Source organism: Panthera onca, chromosome B1 (assembly GCF_046562875.1).
Source record: "Panthera onca isolate mPanOnc1 chromosome B1, mPanOnc1 haplotype 2, whole genome shotgun sequence".
NCBI lineage: Eukaryota > Metazoa > Chordata > Mammalia > Carnivora > Felidae > Panthera > Panthera onca.
The window spans coordinates 202,036,428-202,056,803 of record NC_138342.1 but is presented as its reverse complement, the minus strand read 5'-3'; the positions used below and the strand labels follow the sequence as shown (position 1 = coordinate 202,056,803).

Here is a 20,376-nt window from a genome sequence, read left to right as displayed (position 1 = left end):
TGAACTCATAGATTTCTATTTTAGACAGAGCAGCTCGGTGTGTGTGTGTGTGTGTGTGTGTGTGTGTGTGTGTGTAATGTTTTTTTCCTACCAGAGCCCTGAAAAATGAGGCTTCATTTCTCCAAGAATATTTGCTCCTCTAGGGAAAAACAGTATTAAGTTGGTATCCAGAAACTCAGCATTGGGTGCCAGAGGGGTTCTTGGCTACCGGGGTGCTGCTTTACATCTGCCAAAAGACAGAGGTGGGAAATACGCGCGCGCGCACACACACACACACACACACACACACACGCTTACATCTGTATTTTCATCGATACATATTAAAACCATGAGTTTGCACTGAGACCTCTAATTCAAATCCAAGTAGCCTGCCTCATTTCCATGTCTCTAACTCCTTTAGCAAATACGGAGAAACCTGGTTCTCACTGCCGTCACTATATTACTCAGGTCCTCAGTTCCCACGTACGTGCCCAGCCTTCTGACCTGACCAGCTACCGTCTTGCTCATCCACTCTGTGGGGTCCCTGACTGTTCCAAACACACCCAGCAAGCACACGGGAAAAGAAAGGCAGTCACAACGAAATCTGAAAATTCATGCCATCCCTCACAAAATTAACTCCAGCTAGGAAGATACCCTGCCGTGTGCACTGGGTCTGAAACCATTCATCCTTCATGGCCTCAGGAGTCTGTCCGATAGTGAATAAAGAGAAGATCATAGCCAGAAGTAAAATAAAGCTCTTCTTTTGAAATCTGGACAAATGCCACATACCCCTCAAACGAAAAAGGAGTCGGGCTTCCGACGGTGTGTGGGTGAATCATCAGGGGCCACACCAGCGTCTGTCTTGGGACTCGCTTGGAGCGGTGTGTGTGCAGAAAGAGAGAGATGGAGAGAGAGAGAAACAGTGGGCTAGGAATCAGAACCCAGGATAATTTCCCCCAAAGCTTGCGGTGCAAAGACAGAAGAACCCTCGCACACTTGGTCTCGGCCGAATCATAGGGAAGGAAAGAGACACACAGGCCTTGCCCGGTCCACTATTCCGAGGATGAATGAGTGCTAATGACTGTGACGTCATTCCTTTCCACAGTGGTGTGCTCATTACGTACCCGAGTCCAAGAGCGAGAGGCTCTCACCATCAGAAAGGCCACTACTCTTCCCTTGGGCAGCAGTAAGTAAAATAACAGAGAAACCAAAGGGTCCATATACAACTATGTAAGAGAAGCACCAAGAGTCAGATGCTTACGGACTGGGCCACCCACGCGCCCCTCTGTCGGGAATTTTGATACGTTGGTGCTATTCAGGGCGGAGGAAACAAGATAACCTCCCAGTAGAAAAGAAAGGGAAGAGAGAGCTGGGTGGTACTGCTTACCACCAGGGCGAGGAGGGAGACGCCAAGGCCAACCCGGAAGCAGTTTCCGGGGACCCGGCAGGTGGAAGAAAGAGAAAGGAGGGGCTGCCTACACTTCAGGTCTGGGGACATCTGCCGTCAAGGGCGGAGCTGCTCTGCAAACCTGGCGGGTCCCAAAGCACTACAGATCTCAGGCCTCGAAGCTGCAAACCGCGGAGTACAATTTCCTGGACGGCCCGATCTCAGCACATCTCTTCGCAGGAACTGTGAACCGTGACCTACTCTTTGCTTCACCCCTACCTGCCATCACTACCCCTGGGTCCCTCGTCCCCCGGCCTCAGACTGTCACACGCAAACACAGTCTACCTGCTACCTCCCCAGCATGAGTCCCGCTCACTGGGAACAAAGCTGTCTCTTGGCTCACCTGTGGTCTCGCTCTAAGACTGTCAACGCTAGATGAGCAAATGTGGATGTGCGCACGAGTGTTGTAGGAAAACGTCTACAGGGAACGTTTTGTGGCTGTTGCTCATTTCGTTAGTGTTTGATGATTCTGATTCACAAAGACGAGAGGGAACTGGTGTCAGCGTACCTGAGAAGCTTCCCAGTCTGGGCGCGGTCATGTCCCCTCCGTCGTAAATCTCCAGAGAGTCCCAGTTCTGCTCCGTGGCAAAACTGATCACTTGAATCTAGCAAACAACAGTGTTCAGTTACTAAGTATTTTCGGCTTAAAGAAATTTGCCTGATCATGCAGGGTTTTTCCATGAAACTTAATACATACACCAAAGAGAAAGGTGAAACCCCACAAAATAAACCATGAAGTGACATTTGCAAATTTCTACAAACGGCACTTTGGGCAGCTTTTATCCCCTAAATCTATTGGTTTTAATCCCAAGTTTAGAAATGTGATTAGAAGCATGTTGTAGAAGAAGTAAGAAAAGGGAAAGAGGTTATGGTTTAAGTATTTAAAAATAACCAACGAAACAAGAAAACAAACACAGAAAGCAAGCCCCATGCATTCAGGCGCTCTGGGCTTGAGGGGCTTACCTGGATTCCTGATCCCTCCGTAACTATGATTTTCCAGATACAGTTTAAGTTGTTACCATATGGTTCAGGATAGCCGGGGGATAAAATGGTACCTCTGCGCTGAGTGAAATTGCCACTGCAGGGGACTAAAAGACAGAACCGTATCTCATAAAAATAAAGTACAGCAAAGGACAGCATTAATTTCATGCTTAGCGTTTCTTTGCTGTGTGATCACATATTAAGAGACATTTGGCACGGAGTATGGTCCTTTCAATGGCATGTGGTGGCCAAGGTCAAATTCAGTCTATTCTCTTACCAATTCACAGTATCATTGATTATTGCCTACCACAGTACCAAGGTTTACAGATCTGGTGTCTAAAAGCAAACCTCTTCAGGCTAAGAAGGGACTGTACCTGACAGGGACATCTCGGAAGTGACTCCTGTTCAGAATAATTTTATCTGGATGATTTAAGGAGCTTTGCAGACTATTGCCTTCCATATGCAGACAAGCAACCCCAATGAGAGTAAGGGGATTTATGAGCAAATCAGGGGAGAAGAGACGCTGAAAACGTACAAGTGAATTTAAGACCTCATCACGACTGCTCTCGAGGTTGTCACGCAAAATGAAACAAATAAACTATAACTAACAAGGCCATTGTTATTCGGGCGGCATTAACCTGTTACTTTTCAAGCCTTCATCAGCACAAATTTATTAAGAGGACATTATGCGAGACACCAGATCAACATTCTAACGATTCTTCCCCAAAAGGAAATTATGCTCTATACCCAGGGCTTGAGAGTTAATGGCGTACTTGATAGGTTTTGTGCAAGAAAACGTGTTTCATCCTCATTAATCTAATGAGTTGTTTCGTGAGACACAGTGACTTTTAGCGTGGAGCCGCTCCGCCGCTATTTCAGAGGAAACACGTTGCTTTTTGAACAGGTCTGGAGCGGGATCAGGCTGTGCACACTGGACGTGAGCATCGGAAGCTGCTTCGTCCAGCCGTGAAGCTGGAGGGAACAGCCTTGTGCACGCTGTCACGCCTTGTGGACACACGCACGCCGTCACACCCGCGGGCGCACACACTGTCACACCTGCGAGCGCACACGCTGTCACACCCACGGGCACACACACGGTCACACCCGCGGGCACGCATGCTGTCACACCCACGGGCATGTACGCTGTCACGCCTTGTGGACACACGCACGCCGTCACACCCGCGGGCGCACACACTTCACACCTGTGAGCGCACACGCTGTCACACCCACGGGCACACCCACGGTCACACCCGCGGGCACGCACGCTGTCACACCCACGGGCATGCACGCTGTCACGCCTTGTGGACACATGCACGCCGTCACACCCGCGGGCGCACACACTTCACACCTGTGAGCGCACACGCTGTCACACCCACGGGCACACACACGGTCACACCCGCGGGCACGCACGCTGTCACACACACGGGCATGTACGCTGTCACGCCTTGTGGACACACGCACGCCGTCACACCCGCGGGCGCACACACTTCACACCTGTGAGCGCACACGCTGTCACACCCACGGGCACACACACGGTCACACCCGCGGGCACGCACGCTGTCACACCCACGGGCATGCACGCTGTCACGCCTTGTGGACACATGCACGCCGTCACACCCGCGGGTGCACACACTGTCACACCTGCGAGCGCACACGGTGTCACACCCACGGGCACACACACGGTCACGCCCGTGGGCACGCATGCTGTCACACCCACGGGCATGCACGCTGTCACGCCTTGTGGACACATGCACGCCGTCACACCCGCGGGCGCACACACTTCACACCTGTGAGCGCACACGCTGTCACACCCACGGGCACACACACAGTCACACCCGCGGGCACGCATGCTGTCACACACACGGGCATGCACGCTGTCACGCCTTGTGGACACACGCACGCCGTCACACCCGCGGGCGCACACACTGTCACACCTGCGAGCGCACACGCTGTCACACCCACGGGCACACACACGGTCACACCCGCGGGCACGCACGCTGTCACACCCACGGGCATGCACGCTGTCACGCCTTGTGGACACACGCACGCCGTCACACCCGCAGGCGCACACACTTCACACCTGTGAGCGCACACGCTGTCACACCCACGGGCACACACACGGTCACACCCGCGGGCACGCACGCTGTCACACCCACGGGCATGCACGCTGTCACTCCTTGTGGACACACGCACGCCGTCACACCCCCGGGCGCACACACTTCACACCTGTGAGCGCACACGCTGTCACACCCACGGGCACACACACGGTCACACCCGCGGGCACGCACGCTGTCACACCCACGGGCATGCACGCTGTCACGCCTTGTGGACACACGTACGCCGTCACACCCGTGGGCGCACACACTGTCACACCCGCGAGCGCACACGCTGTCACACCCACGGGCACACACACGGTCACGCCCGCGGGCACGCACGCTGTCACACCCACGGGCATGCACGCTGTCACGCCTTGTGGACACACGCACGCCGTCACACCCGCAGGCGCACACACTGTCACACCCGTGAGCGCACACGCTGTCACACCCACGGGCACACACACGGTCACGCCCGCGGGCACGCACGCTGTCACACCCACGGGCATGCACGCTGTCACGCCTTGTGGACACACACACGCCGTCACACCCGCGGGCGCACACACTGTCACACCTGCGAGCGCACACGCTGTCACACCCACGGGCACGCACGCTGTCACACCCACGGGCATGCACGCTGTCACGCCTTGTGGACACACGCACGCCGTCACACCCGCGGGCGCACACACTGTCACACCTGCGAGCGCACACGCTGTCACACCCACGGGCACACACACGGTCACACCCGCGGGCACGCACGCTGTCACACCCACGGGCATGCACGCTGTCACGCCTTGTGGACACACGCACGCCGTCACACCCGCGGGCGCACACACTGTCACACCTGCGAGCGCACACGCTGTCACACCCGCGGGCAGACACACCATCACACCCGCGAGCACGCACGCCGTCACACCCGCGGGCACACTTACCCACGCAGCTCGGGATTGTGTCGTTCCACTGAGCTAACGCGTTAGGCACGGCCTGGCAGCGGATGGCGGTGGAGCCCTGAAGGAGGTACCCCGGGTTGCACTCGAATCGAACAATCGAACCGGCCGAGAACTCGGAGCCAATTCTCCGCCCGTATCTGGGCTCGGGGACAGAGCTGCACTGGGTATCACTGGTCCGAGGGACAGCTAGAAGCAAACACACAACACGGCCATCGGTGTCTTCCCGGGGAAGCCCCACCATTTCTTTGGAAAAGGAGTCGAGAGAGTCCAGAACGAGTTTATGTTAATACAGAAATCAGTAACGCCTTCCGCAGGGTCTAGAGGGAACGATGTGGGGAGCACTTCCATACCTGCATCCAACCTCTTACCAACCCCAAGGACCGCCTTCTATTCTCCTTTCAGAGGAGTTAAACGAGGCATCAGGAGCACTGGCGCCTTATGAGACCTGAGTGATATGCAGGCAATTAAAATTAATTAAGCGCCCAAATCACTGTGCTCATGATAACGAGGTGCCTCAGAGCTTGTACTTACCCTCAAAGACCTTAGAGTCTAGTGAGTATAATACGGCTATTGTGATGTAATAACAAAATTAAAAACACAACTACCGGATGACCCAGCACTTCTGCGTATGCATCCACTTCTGCGGATATATCCCCCAAAACACTGAAATCAGGAGCTCAAAGACCTGTCTGCACCCACGTGTCCACCACAGCCTTCTTCACAGTAGCCACGCTGTGGAGACAACCTAAGTGTCCCATGAGTGGGTGAAGGGACAGAGAAAACGTGTTACGTCCATACAAGGGAACACCGTTTAGCCTTAAAACAGAAATAAACGCTGCCATTTGCAACAACACACGTGTTCCTTCCACCTCTGGATAAAAGTCAAGATGGCCAACCACACGGCCCGCCCCACCCCCAACAGCCCCTCTGGCGAAGCAAAATCACACTTTTAGTCCCGTCCCAAATCACCTGGCACAAACCTCAATCCCATAACCAGTCCCTCCCGGAACTCCCTTTCTGAGACACCCCCAGGGTCTCCCTGGGCTGTGGTTTTCGTTGAGGTCTGGTCTTCGGCTGACAGCCACGGGCAGGTGAGCCTCGTTCCAGTGTGAGGTGAGGGGTCTGTTAGGTTGTATACTGGAATCTACTGTCTGTGAGACATTGTTCTGCTTCCCAAAAGTGGCACGGGGTAAAGTTTGGAATATGCTTCAGCTCGCAGAGACGTCTGTTACTCCAGAACAACTCGTTGAGAAACAGATCCACAAGGTATGGGCATGAAAACTCCATGATCTGTTTTTATTCTCTGCAGCTAAAGGACGTTTGTATGTATCGTGTCCAGGATCCTCTTCAGTCTGTGCATTTCTTCATCCAACGGTGCCCCCCTCTGACAGTGTGCTCGCGTTCTTGTTTTCCCGAAGAACAGTGGTCCGTGTTCACACTGCTTTTCCTAACATGGGGACATCAGGTTTTGCATTGAACCCGACCAGTGACAGGCAGCATCTGAGTAACTGCTCCTAAGAAAGCAAGTCTACGAGACGGAGTCAGAAGACGATTCTGATGCAAAGTTAATAAAATTATATACCAAGCACTACAGTTGAAACAATGATACATCAGAATGGCTCTTTTTTAGAAGAAAAACAGAATGCAGAATAACTATATCATAATAAAAATTGCTGAAAATTCCTATTTGTCATATTTATATGTCTTAGCATTTTGGTGCAGTTGAACAAGAAGCGTGAGGGCCCAAGAGGAAATAAATAAAGACCGTCCCATGGAGGCATCTTCCTCCATGTTTGCTGCTGTTGTTACCAAAATGGAGAAATGTCTCCAATGGCAATTTTTCTCCTTGTCCTAATTACACGAAAAACACCCGGCTACCGATAGCAAACACTGCACGCTTATCTAAGAAGCCTCAAACACAGTGACGTTTCTATTTCTAATAATACATTAATATTTCATAAATATGCGAGCACTTTTTCCAGGGCATCACTGCCACTCCAGGCCCCGTACACGGGGACAACACACCATCAAGGGTCACTCGGACACAGGCCACTATTCAGCCTTTCCTCATGAACTTCATGGTTGTCCTTTTTTAAGAAAACGAAGATAAATGAACAACACCTACATCTGGGTGATATTATGAAGGTTGTTCTTTAGAGGAAGAAGTTTCCCCAGTGAGGAGAAGAACAATTTTAAGTCTCTGGAAAGTGGGGCCGAAGCAGGCACAGACGACCTCAAACGTCCATGCACCATCTGGGGAGCATCCAACAGCATTCAGCCACTTTCCCTATCAGCCCGGTCCGGTCCCTGCCCTTCACCTGGATGTTTCGGGCAGCATCAGGGAGAAATTCCGTCCTCTGTGGTTACTACCCTGTATCTTTTAGTCAATGTTTCACACTGCGGTGAAGCAAGAGGGGAATCAGCCCAGGGGAAAGCAAACGGGGACTGAGGTCGGCTCAGGAGAGAAGGTGCCGGACAGAACGACGAGTGACGGCCACGGCAGGTGCGCTGTGCTGGTGCGGGGGCTGGGGGCTGCTCTCGGGCTTTCAGAGCACCCACCGCGAGGGGAAGCCAGAGCCCAACGTCACGTGGTGGGTCCTTCGCCCGAAGCCACTGCCAGAGCTCAGCCCAGGTCTGCGCACGTGGCTCCTTCACCGCCCATCTTTCAGAGCAGGTATGACGACAAAACCAGACACCGACAATAACGTAGTAACAAACCCGAATGCCCGCAGCAGTCACTTGGCCACTCTAAGGGAGGCTGGCTTGCCTGTTTCTTTAGTGATGGGGGATATTTTCTATTTCTCAAAATCATTCTGTTTGGGTAGTTGAAAAATCGGATTCGACGAGCCATCACTCGTCAGTGAATTCAAGCATACATCACTGAATTATGAACAAAACTTTATGCTCAGTCTTTTTTGTAAGAAGTATGCATTTTATAAGCTCTTTATACAAAATGCGAGTCTCTTCGAAGTAGAAAACCTTATAATTTATGTCATCTAAAAGGAGATGAGGTTTGGGGAAAATCAGTAAAGACATGTACTTAAACAACTGGGAAGGACCTCACGTGGAAATTTTCATGTCAATTTCTTTCTACCCAAACTCAGAAAAAGTGCTTCCTGCTTCCAGGTTGTTTATCTGTTAATTTCACTGCTAAGGGCAGTGAGTCTTGCTGTAGGAGGTAGGAGACCCTGGGACAGGAAAGCCCCAAGCTAGTGAATCTGGGAGACGGGGAGGCCAGAAGGCCAGGAAGCAGGAGGCTGCTTCAGATGGGGATCTGGAATGGACCTGTCCACACAGCAAATGTGTCCAGAAAGATGGAAACTCGGCCAACTGACACTTGTAAGTTGTGCACTCAGGGGAAGCTTGCTATAAACACATGGCCTCCTTTCCCTCCTGAAATATTCAGGATGTCCTACCTGGTTTACTAGCTTTGGTGTGAATGACTTATTTTGAGAGAACTTAATGAAGTGCTGAATCCTGCATGGAAATACCCAAGAAAAATGGATGATCTGTGCAAACAGCCAGACACAAATATAAGAGAGTTAAAAATAGTACTACACTCATGAGACACTGTCGACTGCCGAGTTTAATATAGACGCATTCAGTCACATGCACACACAGAGCATGGCGGGGGTGGGGGGGCGTTGTGCAGATGGTTTTTAACCACCCTGCCATAAATTAGCATGTGCCTCAGAGTAAGCAGGAGAGGACAGGAGACTTATCTGTTCTGCCTCAGTCGTCTCTGTGGCCACGCACGTTGGCTCTTGTGTTGTTTCCAATATTGCTAAGGTTGATTCTGTTATTAAAAGGTGTGTATTTGGGGCACCTGGGTGGCTCACTTGGCTCAAGGTCAGACTTTAGCTCACGTCATGATCTTGTTCGTGAGTTCGAGCCCCACGTCGGGCTCTGTGCTGACAGCTCAGAGCCACGAGCCTGCCTTGGATTCTGTTTCTCCCTCTCTCTGCCCCTTCCCTGCTCATGCTCTGTCTCTCTCTCTCTCTCAAAAATAAATAAACATTAAAAAAACCTGAAAAAAAAAGTGTGTATTTGGAGCCCCCCAAAAATCTACAAATGCAACATAAGCACATCATGATATAGACTAAAAGGGCTCTTCTAACACCAGAGGAACCAGACTGTGCTCAATTTATTAAGGAACAGTAGGTGAGTGTTCCACATGGTGGGTTTCTTAGGGTGGCATGAATTTTGATTTTCTCGCTGCCCCCAGAATACACTGACTTTACGCACGAACCATTTTCTGCGGAGTGCCAAAGATTATCAAAATGTGCAGAATCCCCTTTGCTGACTGCAGTCCTGCCAGTGTGTAGGTCTGGGAGCTCAGGGAGGGAGGGCTCAGGAATCGCTGGGTGCTGGGGGAGGAGGGAGGGGACACCCTCTCAGGTTGCCTGAAAGGAAATCCAAGAAGCCACTTGAACGCATTCACATCGGAAAGCGAGGCGTGCTCCTGCCGTGTCCTCAGGGAACTTTGTTTATGTAGGACAAACGTCAACAGCGGTCCAGCTGGGAAACCGAAATGTTAGCACAGCCCCAGGGACCCTCACACTCCCGGAGAATCTCCAGATGTCTGTTCCTGGTAGGTTCTACCCACAGCTTTTGCTTCTCGAGTCAACTGTCACATTGCCGAGGTGTGTGGTGGCTGAATGCAAGGGGGATGCAAGGTGGCCCCAGGAGGAATGACTCCTGAGCCACCTGCTGTAAAAGGTGCCTGCCTGTCACTGAAATGCACCATGTCTTCTCCGTCTCCGTCCACACTACTGCTTGTAGGACCCGTGACCTGGAAAGTAGTTCCTCCACCCCGAGTAGATAGCGTCCTTGAGTGTTCAATTCAACAGCACCAAGCAGCTGGACGAAGGGCTTCACAGGTACTGAGTCGTCACTGACAAACTAATGTGGGACAGGTATTTAAAGCACCGGATTAGGAAGGGATCCCCTCCGTTCGCCTCTTTTGGGGTGCTCGTGGGTCCTAACTCACTGTCTTTCCCACTTCTGACCTTTCAAATAGACCCTTCTGCCTCTAAGGGGTGTGGAAAGCAAAGGAAAACCAGCAAAGACATAAGCTAATTAGGACACTTTGTAAAACAAAGTCTACATCCATTTCTCCACAGGATCAGAAAGATGGAAACATCTTCATTACTTAGGCCTCATTATTAAGCGGGCGGCATGGAGGGCCGGGGAGTGGAGCGCAAGAGGCAGTGATGCTGGAACGCCTGGGTCAAGTCCGGGTTCCCTGCACCCTGACCTCGCTACCTACTTTGCCACCGATGTCTCTAACAGGTGCAGAAACTCCCCATGCAATTTAAAGCTTTAGTAAGTCAGGAAAGAATGAAGCCGTAAGTGGTATTCGAACGCGCTATTCAAAAAGTTTTTAAACAATGGATTTCATATAATTTCTTGGCTCCCACGTAACCAGCATCATTCAGAAAGTAATATTCAATTTAACTTTTCAGATGTATTGAAAACGTCCCCAGGTGTTCTCAAGTGATTTATAAACTGCATTCATGATTCTAGTTCTTTGCTTCCAAGGGATTTAGCTTTGATAAAAAGACAATTTTTGCATAAACTCACTATAGGAACAAAGCAAGAAAAGGAGGTATATTGAGACTTTATAAAATATTGAGGGTGTTAGAGTCATTATATACTCTTAAGGACAAGGAAAACATATTCCTCCTATAAATGATTTTCTTTTCTTACCACTTTTCTGTTTTCATTCATTTTAATGGCGATATGTTACTTGAAGCCAAGAAACATACCTTTCAAAGTCGTGACTTCTGAGGACAGTATTTGTAAGTAGGATAGAGTTAGGGTCATTTGCCTCAGATATTTTATTCGATGTCTAATCTTTACCAAAAAGGAAGGAAAGCCCCTTATCAAGACAGTCAATGTCAGTAGCTTAAATGTCTCCAGGTTAAAAAGTGTACTTAAGGCGCTATTCCTTCTCATTCCTTTACACATCATCTTGTTCCTGAGCAGTGAGGTTTTTATGATGAAATATTGTATAGTTTATAGATTTTAGGAAAACATTTTGAGGGCATGGGTCTTGCAGCGTGAGAGTATTAGAAATGAGTTGTAAGTGAAATGACAGATTGCTATTTTCCGTAATTTTTTTTTTCTTTTTTTACAAACACTATGATGTCAAGCTTGCTTTCCAAAGTCTTTAGTAAAGGACAGAAGCTACTGGCACCTGGGGCTTCCCCGCCACTTGCCACTTCCGAGGAAAATAGCTAAGAGGGGCGAGTAATCTCTGTAGCCTCAAGCAAAATTGAGACCTGGAAAAACTAAGTCTTTCTTAGACTGTTTTAGAACACACAGTTTATCCGCCAAGATGGTAATCTCTCTCACATCTCAAGCTTCACGGCCATTACAACCTACATCCAAAGACCCGCTCTGTGCTTCTGAAAGTGTATAAACAGTTGTCATGGATTTTTGTCAAGTTCATGCACTGAATAGACAAGACAAAGGTAGACTCTAGAGACAGAAAACAAAACAGTCCTCATTGTTTAGAAACTTGGCACAATCTCAAACATTTTGAATAAGCTCCAATTTCAGAAATAAGTATAAAGGTGTCAAGGTGCAAAAGATAACAGAACAAATAAGACAAAATGGGTGTTTAGAGTCACGGAGGCACGGACGGTATTTTGGGTTTTGTTTGATTTCGTTAAGTTGCCTTTTCGACTTCCTTTTTTTACGGGAAGATCTGGAATTGTAAAATGTGCTTTAAATGTATTTCACGAAAGCAGGTACTGAAATCTAAACTCTTATGAGACACTTTACTGAGTTACATAAACTATAATATACATGCAATCCTTTTGCAAAGTATAAAGTGCCAGACAAAGGGGATTTGATCAGTAAGTGTTTCCTGATGATGCCAGATAAATGAGGTGTCATTGTGTCTTTGCAGGAGAAATATCGTATATATTTAAGTGTCAGAAAGCAAATTGTGATATTTCTATTAAATCGTTTTATTATAAACATATGAATACCTTCAATTTCCTAAGTATTAAAAAAAAACACACAATGCAGAAATGGCTAGTGCTTTAACTGAAAATAGCAGTATGTCTGAGGTCGGGGAGGGCAGAGCGGTGTGCTCAGTGACCTTTGACCCTTACCTTGGTAAACAAAGTGGAAACCCCGGGCAGATGAACCGCTCTTTGCACTGAATCGGAGAAGAATCTGATTTGATGTCGCCAATGGCAATGTTTCACCTAACGAAGAAAACCAGAGGTAATTAGTGGGATCCGTAGAATACACTGTGGGGTGGTGGCAAATATTTTGGAAAATAACTATTATTAACTCGGAATTTCACTCTCAGCTGTTGTACTCTTATCAGATCTCCCTTTGGGTTTAGGACCCAGACGCATTGTTTCTATCAAGATTTTAAAACTGGTCTTGTCTGTTCGTTCTATTAAAATGTGGATTTAATCAATATCTCACTTATGCTTCCTTCTGAAGCAGGCGCTGATCGTAAGTCTGTTAGCTGACAAAGTGGGAAATACAAGAATCATATTTATCAGTAGCTCAGAATCAACTTTATTTGACAGTTACTTGCTAGGATTTTACTTCAATTAAGAAAATTAAGAAAATATGAATCTAAACTTGTTTAAAAATACTAAACCATTTAGATTCAGAAAAAATAAATTTATGAAATATATTTTTACCTTTTAAAGTACACCCACTATACAGGAATGGTCTCTCTCACGTGCCACTAAGGAGCATATGAATGACATAAGCATTTCAGAGGTGAATTTGTCAATAGGTAACAGTACTTTGAATCTGTATCTTCTGGGGGCGCCTGGGCGGCTCAGTCGGTTAAGCTTCCGACTTTGGCTCAGGTCATGATCTCATGGTTCGTGGGTTCGAGCCCCACATCGGGCTCTGTGCTGACAGCTAGGAGGCTGGAGCCTGCTTCGGATTCTGTGTCTCCCTTTCTCTCTGCCCCTCCCCCGCTCAGACTCTGTCTGTGTCTAAGATAACATAACATAACATAACATAACATAACATAACATAAATCTGTATCTTCTGATGCGTTTCTCGACGTTCCATCATCGGACATTGGCAGAAAAGAACAAGACAGGTCTTAAGAACCTTGGTTAACAACAGTGAAAAACAGGAAATAATCAAACTTAGTCTTGGTTGGCAAAGAGTGTGTGATCCACATGCACAACTTGACTTTGGTCAGGGATGACAACGAAGTGACTGCACAAACCTTGCAGTTTGCCCAGGGTCCCAATCCATGAGGGGCTGATTAAATTGTGCTGCGCTAATCAGCTGAATCCTATTCAGCACTAAAACGAATCACTTTCGGTCTATATACTTTTTCGTAGGGAAAGAACTGCAGATGTGATTTTCAATAAAAGTGCGGCGTACAAAATGAGTTTGAAATAGCATCGCGTTTTATGCAGCCCCATGTACGTTTACGCGCATTTACACACGCACACATTCATCCGTGTATGTGTATACACGTACGCACCCGTGTACTTGTAGGAGTGTGATGAATCTCTATACGCACGTATTTAAAGGTTGGCAAGGATTGAGACCACAATATTGATACTGCTTATCTCCAGGAAGATTAGGAGACATAGGATAGAAAATAGAACACACAAGATCAAAAAAAAAAAAAAAACCAAAAAAAACCAAAAAAAACCCAAAAAACAAAAAACCACACACAAGATCATTTATTATCCCTTCTTTTTCCGATATTTTCCTTTGTTATTGAGATGGATATTGTATTTCCTACAACCTTAGTAAGTAAAATGATGGTCAGCGGTTTTATATCTGAGATAAACATACAGTTGAAATTTTGTATCGAAGATACAATGTTATTAAGTAGGCAAGCAAATTCAAAGATGATTGCATTTCTCCCTCATTAAAAAAGAAAAAAAAAATGACAAGTTTAAAATGAGTCACCCTGGCTGTCTAAGTAAAATTAAAGATCAAATGCTTTGAATGTTTACCTGAATGTGACCCGGAGAGAGAGCTGAGAAGTCTGGCCTGTGGGTGTGTCCCATCAAATAATTCTGCCAAATCATTCAGTGCCGTCTGGAAATAGGCAAACTGTCCGAATACGACTGCAAAATAAAGGGGTGGGTGGCACAACGCTTATTAAAAAACACAGACACGGAGGCTTACACCACCTATGTACTGATTCCTCTCAAGGATCGTGCTCCTAAGATTCCTGCAGAAAATCATGAACTGGTTTCCCCGGCTTTCTAAGAGTTTTCAGTGGCTTAAACAATTTTATTTCGTTTCTCAGTGTCTTGAAACATAATAAAAGGAATAGCATCACTGTTCCCAATGTGTTTGAATATTAAATTTTTTCTGGAACTACATTAGGATAATACAAGAATAGCCATAAAGCTGCCCCATTATTTAAGAGCAGTTAACGATGTTTCGTTTCATGTACAATAGGTACAGGGATCAAGACAATTCTTGGTTTTAAAAACATGTCAGTTTGGTGAAGAATTTAAAATTGTTCACTTGTTATTACAAGGTGAAATTCACGTTAACTCATTGCGATTTATACACAGATCAGCAACATACCATAGAGCTGTTTATTATGACCCCACCACACAATTTTATTTATCTCATAGGTGATATAAATAGCAAGTACACACCTCCTCCAAGTAAAACATTACTGTGCATTTCAGCACTTCAAACTTCATAAACTTTTTCACTCAAAGTGACAATACACAGGCCTCCACAATAGTTAGAAACACTTGTGATTTAGTATATAAGCAAGGAGCAACTAATTCTTATTTATGTGCAAGGTTTAAACTAAAATTATTCTCATTCTGCATAAGAAATGGATATGTGTGTATCAATTATACATGTCAGATTCTAATGAACTAATGTGTTGGCGAAATGGAGGGGAATCTAACTGTAATAGCTTGTGTGTGTGTGTGTTTTAGATATGCCATATATTCTGTCACACACATGTATTACATATATACATAAACATGTATGTATAATATGCACCATGTACAGTATGCACGTAATAGAGTATACGTACACATACATATATGTATTTTAAGATTTTATAATTCCTTTATAATTTTCTAGAGAGAAATAATTAAAGGAAGCATGTAAGCCAGGAGGACTTCCCCAATGGATGAACTGCTCTAAAACAAAGAATTAGAAAGAGGAAGAGAATTTTATGATTTCAACATGGTTCTGGCTCATACAATTCCTTTCTCATAGCAGCCCCCCTCCCCCAGTAATGAAACCTTCATCACGTTGGAGGCAGGACGCTTGGGTCTTTTAAATAGCACAAAAGTGAATCACAGACACGTAATGTCAAGAAACTTCTAGAACCAGAATTTGAAGATGATCCAGAGAGAAACATGGTCCCAGGACCGTCACACGCCAACGTGCACTGAGCTCCTCACAACAAATACGGGTGTGGGTCTACATGTTGGCCAAGATGAGGCTTCTCTGATGAGCTGCTTGGGCGGAGCTCAGACCTATGACTGACTCTGCCCCAAACGGGCAGCCAAGACTGACAAGTGCTCATGGCCACAGGGTCTTCCTGGGGGAGAGTCCATGTCTCATAGTGGGGAGAGCAGTGTCGCTTCCTTGAGGCATGAGAAGTTAAACCACTTGGGGGGAAGAATGAAGGGCAGGGAATTATTTCAGTACGTGAACATTGAAAGCAAAACTCTGCAGGTGACAAATATGGCAAAAGGCCTGGTGTGGCAGGCGCTCAGTGGGTAAGAGACAAGGAGGGGACTGGAAAGCAAAAGCCACCGCAGCCTGAGACTTTAGGACCTAAAAATGTGGGGTTTTCTCGTGGGCAAAATGGGAGTGAAAAATGTGTATCAAGGTGTTTCCGTGATCAGAGCTTTGTCGTAGAAAGGTACTTTGGTGACGCTTTGGGTGAAAACAGGGAGAGAATTGGAGTATCTGAAGACCTGCCTCAAATGTTACTTCCCGCCTGGAACCTGTTTTCACCACAGTCATGCCTCTTCCCACCTAGCGACGCCCACACCTTGAGCTAATGTGGCACTTAAAAAGTGGGCATTTTAGGGCACAGACTATGTTTTGTTCATCCTGGCCCTTATCACAATTGTTTGTTATTATCATTATTATTATTATTTTAGAGAGAGAGAGAGATAGTGACAGAGAGACCACATGAGCAGGGTAGGGGCAGAGAGAGAGGGAGAGAGAGAATCCCAAGCAGACTCCATCCGCAGCACAGAGCCTGACGTGGGGCTCGATCCCATGACTCTGGGATTATGACCTGAGCAGAAATCAAGAGTCGGACATTCAACCGAGTCACCCAGGTGCCCCCAAAATTGAACTGATTTATTTCCCAGGAGAGAGTAAGGAAAAGAAGAAAGATAATACAAGATAAGGCAGTATAGATTTTCATTTAATCCTCTGTGCAACTATTTTAATTTCAAATTAAAATTTAATTTTCTGTCTGGTCGAATGTAATAAATGTATATCTTTAAACATTTCAGACTGGGAAACTCTGATCAATATTTACGATAGAGGTGTGACTTTTTTTTTTATCTGCTGGGAAATCATAATTGTGTTGTGACAATTCAATAAATTTTGAAATAAACTAAAATCATAGAATATGGCTGCTATATTCCATTGTGATAAATATGTTCTACCGTTTATCTATGAACAAAAGTAAAAGGAATAGGAAAGTAACTGGAGGATGTCGTTAAGCACTTAGGTGGAAAAAACGAATTAACGGGAGCTGAAGAAGTGACATTGGTTTAAAGGAATTGGTCAAGCAAAAAGAGTGAGAATCAGGAGCTATTCTAAGTTTTATTGTTTGTTTATTGTAGCAAAGTAGATATTCTGAAGCCCTCTCACTTTTTAAATGAGAGTAACAGCTGTCTCATTCACAAAGTGAACCAGCCCTTTGCCTGTTGGGGAGCTGGTCCCCCTGCCCTGGTCTCCACAAGCATGTCCATCATCTCTTAAACACCAAGGAAAGCCCAGCCTGAAAACCCTAACAGTCTTGAGTACTGGCCCAGGGTAGACACTACATGGTGTGTGGTAAAATAGCAAGCAAGTTCGTCACACGGTTCATGAAGGGCCCGTGACCTAAAACACCTAAGGCTAAAGTAAGTTCCTGGTGAAGGTTTTCGTCAGTTTCGAAGAGGCCTGTAGATAATAAATAGAGTAAAACCTTGATTTGCCAGCATAACGCCTTCCGGAAACACGCTTGTCATCCAAAGCACTTGTATATCAAAGCAAATTTCAAGGACCACTGGCTCAGCTGTGATCATGTGACATCGGGCGTCACGTACGACTTGTGTTGCCAGACCTCGCTCATTTACCAAGTTAACATTTATTAGAAATGTTTGCCCGTCTTGTGCAAACACACACGCGCAGAACAACTTACTTGCCATCCAGAAACCGTTTGTCTCCCGCGTGCCAATTTCTTACCCAACAAGTAACTTACTTGTGTTATAATTGTACTTTCTAAAAGGTTTTCCCTCAAACAGATTCTAGCCTTAGAATCTTTATCTGCTGTCCGTCTATGAGTGGATGGCTGCTACATCACATGTAAAGGAAAAAAACAAAACTTAGCCATGTAGGGTTTTCACTGTACTACTGGGAAAAAAAGAACCTGGTCTATAAAGTTATAAAAACGACTATCTGGTTTACTCCAGAAAAGAACCCAAGTCAAAGGAAATGTCCGTGGTCAAGAGTGAGATTGGAGGTGTGGGAATCCAGCTCTGGGAAAACCCAGTGCAGACCCGGCAGGAAGGCCCTTCTAGAGAAGAAGCCATGCAGAAAGCTGGCTCAGACTGGAAGCGAAGTTCAGGAGGGAAATTGGTAAGCGAGGTGTTGAAGGGTCACATGGGGATCTGCCCGCTTTGACATCTCTACCCACTCGAAGGTGAGCTCACTGATCCAGTGACTTCCGTCAGCATCTGACTGAGAAATGCAGGGGCAGACTGGCATCCAGTGTTCCCCTGGCCCACCACACTTGGCCATCCTGCCTCAAAAAGAACCAGTTTCTAACAAAGGATGAGTCAAGCCAAACTGATTCTCTCTGATTATTCTGGATCAGAATCTTAGAAGAAAATTTACGCATTTTATATGACATTGATAAAATGACTGGAGTGGATGCTGTGTACGTTTAGAAAACCTGTTGCTTTAACACAAGTCGTCTTTTATATTTTTTATTATAGTCAGAGCCGAAAGATTTGTTTATAAGATGACAGAAAAATTAACATCGAAACAAATATGACCACGAATAAAACATTAAAGAAAGACAAACTTACCAAACTCCTTTGGCACCGTTATGGAGTAGAGGCATATTTGACCGGCCGTGTAATTATGAGGGTAGTTTGGTGACAAAACGACCCCTTCGGACCCCGTGTACTGGCCTCCGCAGGGAGCTGCAAGAGGGAGTAAGCAAACAGCATGTGCAAAACCATCGCCACACCTGCTCGTGAGGGGCGGGGCCGCAGGAGGATGAAAACACTGAGGAAATGAGCATCTCACCTGGTTTGTTCAACAGTTTAACAAAGTGTGTGTGTGTGGGGGGGGTGCCTGGGTGGCTTAGTGGGTTGAGTGTCCAACTTCGGCTCAGGTCATGATCTCACGGATCGTCAGTTCGAGCTCCGCATCAGGCTCTGCGCTGACAGCTCAGAGCCTGGAGCCTGTTTCAGATTCTGTGTCTCCCTCTCTCTAGGCCCCTTCCCCACCCCCCAACTCACACTCTGTCTCTCTCTGTTGCTCACACTCTTTCCCTCAAAAACAAACATTAAAAAAATTTAAAAAAGAAATTTAACAAAGTGGCCAATGGAAAAACTACTTAATTTCTCTGTGGGAAGTGAAGGAAAAGAAAAGCAGAGATTTACCAAGTTTGAATAAAGACAACTTAGGAGAAAAACCTATGATGGTCTCAGGAAATCCCAAAACCTCTCCCAAAAGTGCTAAAATGATCATGAAAATGTTAGTAAGAAACTAACAAGCCTGAAATGAATAGATTCCTGAGTTACTTTGAGTCTCACGAGAATTATCTGGTTGGCATCAGTCATATTAACTGAAAAGCTACAAAAATTATTTCAGTTTTCTACTGTTTTTACATTACTACAGAGCTTAGAAAAAATAATGTTTGCTTTTAGCCTTTCATTGTTGAACTTTTCATCTCAAAGACTCAGTTCAAGAGTAGCATGTAGAATTACTAATAAGCCGGGGTCTCTTCCTGCAAGTTTGATTGAAAACTGAATTGATTCATAACTAGAAAGCCAGGGCACATACAGTAACAAGTGTTACGTGCAGAGCTCTGTGTGTGTGTGTGTGAGTGTGTGCGCACACGCGCGTGTGCGTGTCTTTACTTTCCTTCTCATTATTTTATTCACTTGGGCATTACTTTTGCTAAGGAAACACTGAAAACACTGGGACAACACCGAAAATACTCTGGAAGCATGTTCAAACAGACATTCAATTGAATCCTAGTCTCGTGACTCCCAGTTTTTTTAATTAAACGCCCTATCCTTCAATCCGTCAAATGTGACTTCAGAAGACGTCCCAGTCTGCAGAGTGTGACCCGGGACAGGCACTGAACTACCAGCCTCCCGGACTCTGCTGCCTGCAGCCTGACCACGCTGCTCCTGGTCTCAGATACATCCCCATGACCTCAAGTCAGAATCATTTTTAGTGTTTGAGAAAGTAGATTTGTACAACTTGTTTATTCTTGGTAAGACAGTTTTCAAGCACCAAAAGACAAATCAAAGGCAATATATTTAATCCTTTCAATGTTAATTAACACACTATCAAGTCCTAACTGATAGGCATTCTTCGCAACTAACAAAGTTCCTTGGACTATGTTGACATTAATGTCAAAGCACCTCATTCGTGATTTGTGAGAGTTCGAAGCCATACATCACAACAGCTTGGGAAACTGAAGTCTTATTCTAAGTTTCAAGGGAAAACAGCT

The 20,376-nt window shown here is 46.3% G+C and overlaps 1 protein-coding gene across 3 annotated transcripts in view; it reads right to left on the bottom strand.

The window, feature by feature from the left end:
• CSMD1 (CUB and Sushi multiple domains 1) overlaps positions 1-20,376 on the bottom strand; it is a 2,002,273-nt gene that overhangs the window by 223,619 nt on the left and 1,758,278 nt on the right. For all 3 annotated transcript variants that reach the window (XM_078445226.2, XM_078445227.2, XM_078445228.2), the window contains 6 exons: positions 18,713-18,829; positions 14,420-14,533; positions 12,575-12,670; positions 5,433-5,636; positions 2,390-2,514; positions 1,935-2,031 (listed from right to left, as the gene is read on the bottom strand). In XM_078445226.2, the coding sequence (XP_078301352.2) occupies positions 1,935-2,031; positions 2,390-2,514; positions 5,433-5,636; positions 12,575-12,670; positions 14,420-14,533; positions 18,713-18,829 (753 nt within the window). The remainder of the gene's footprint in view (positions 1-1,934; positions 2,032-2,389; positions 2,515-5,432; positions 5,637-12,574; positions 12,671-14,419; positions 14,534-18,712; positions 18,830-20,376) is intronic.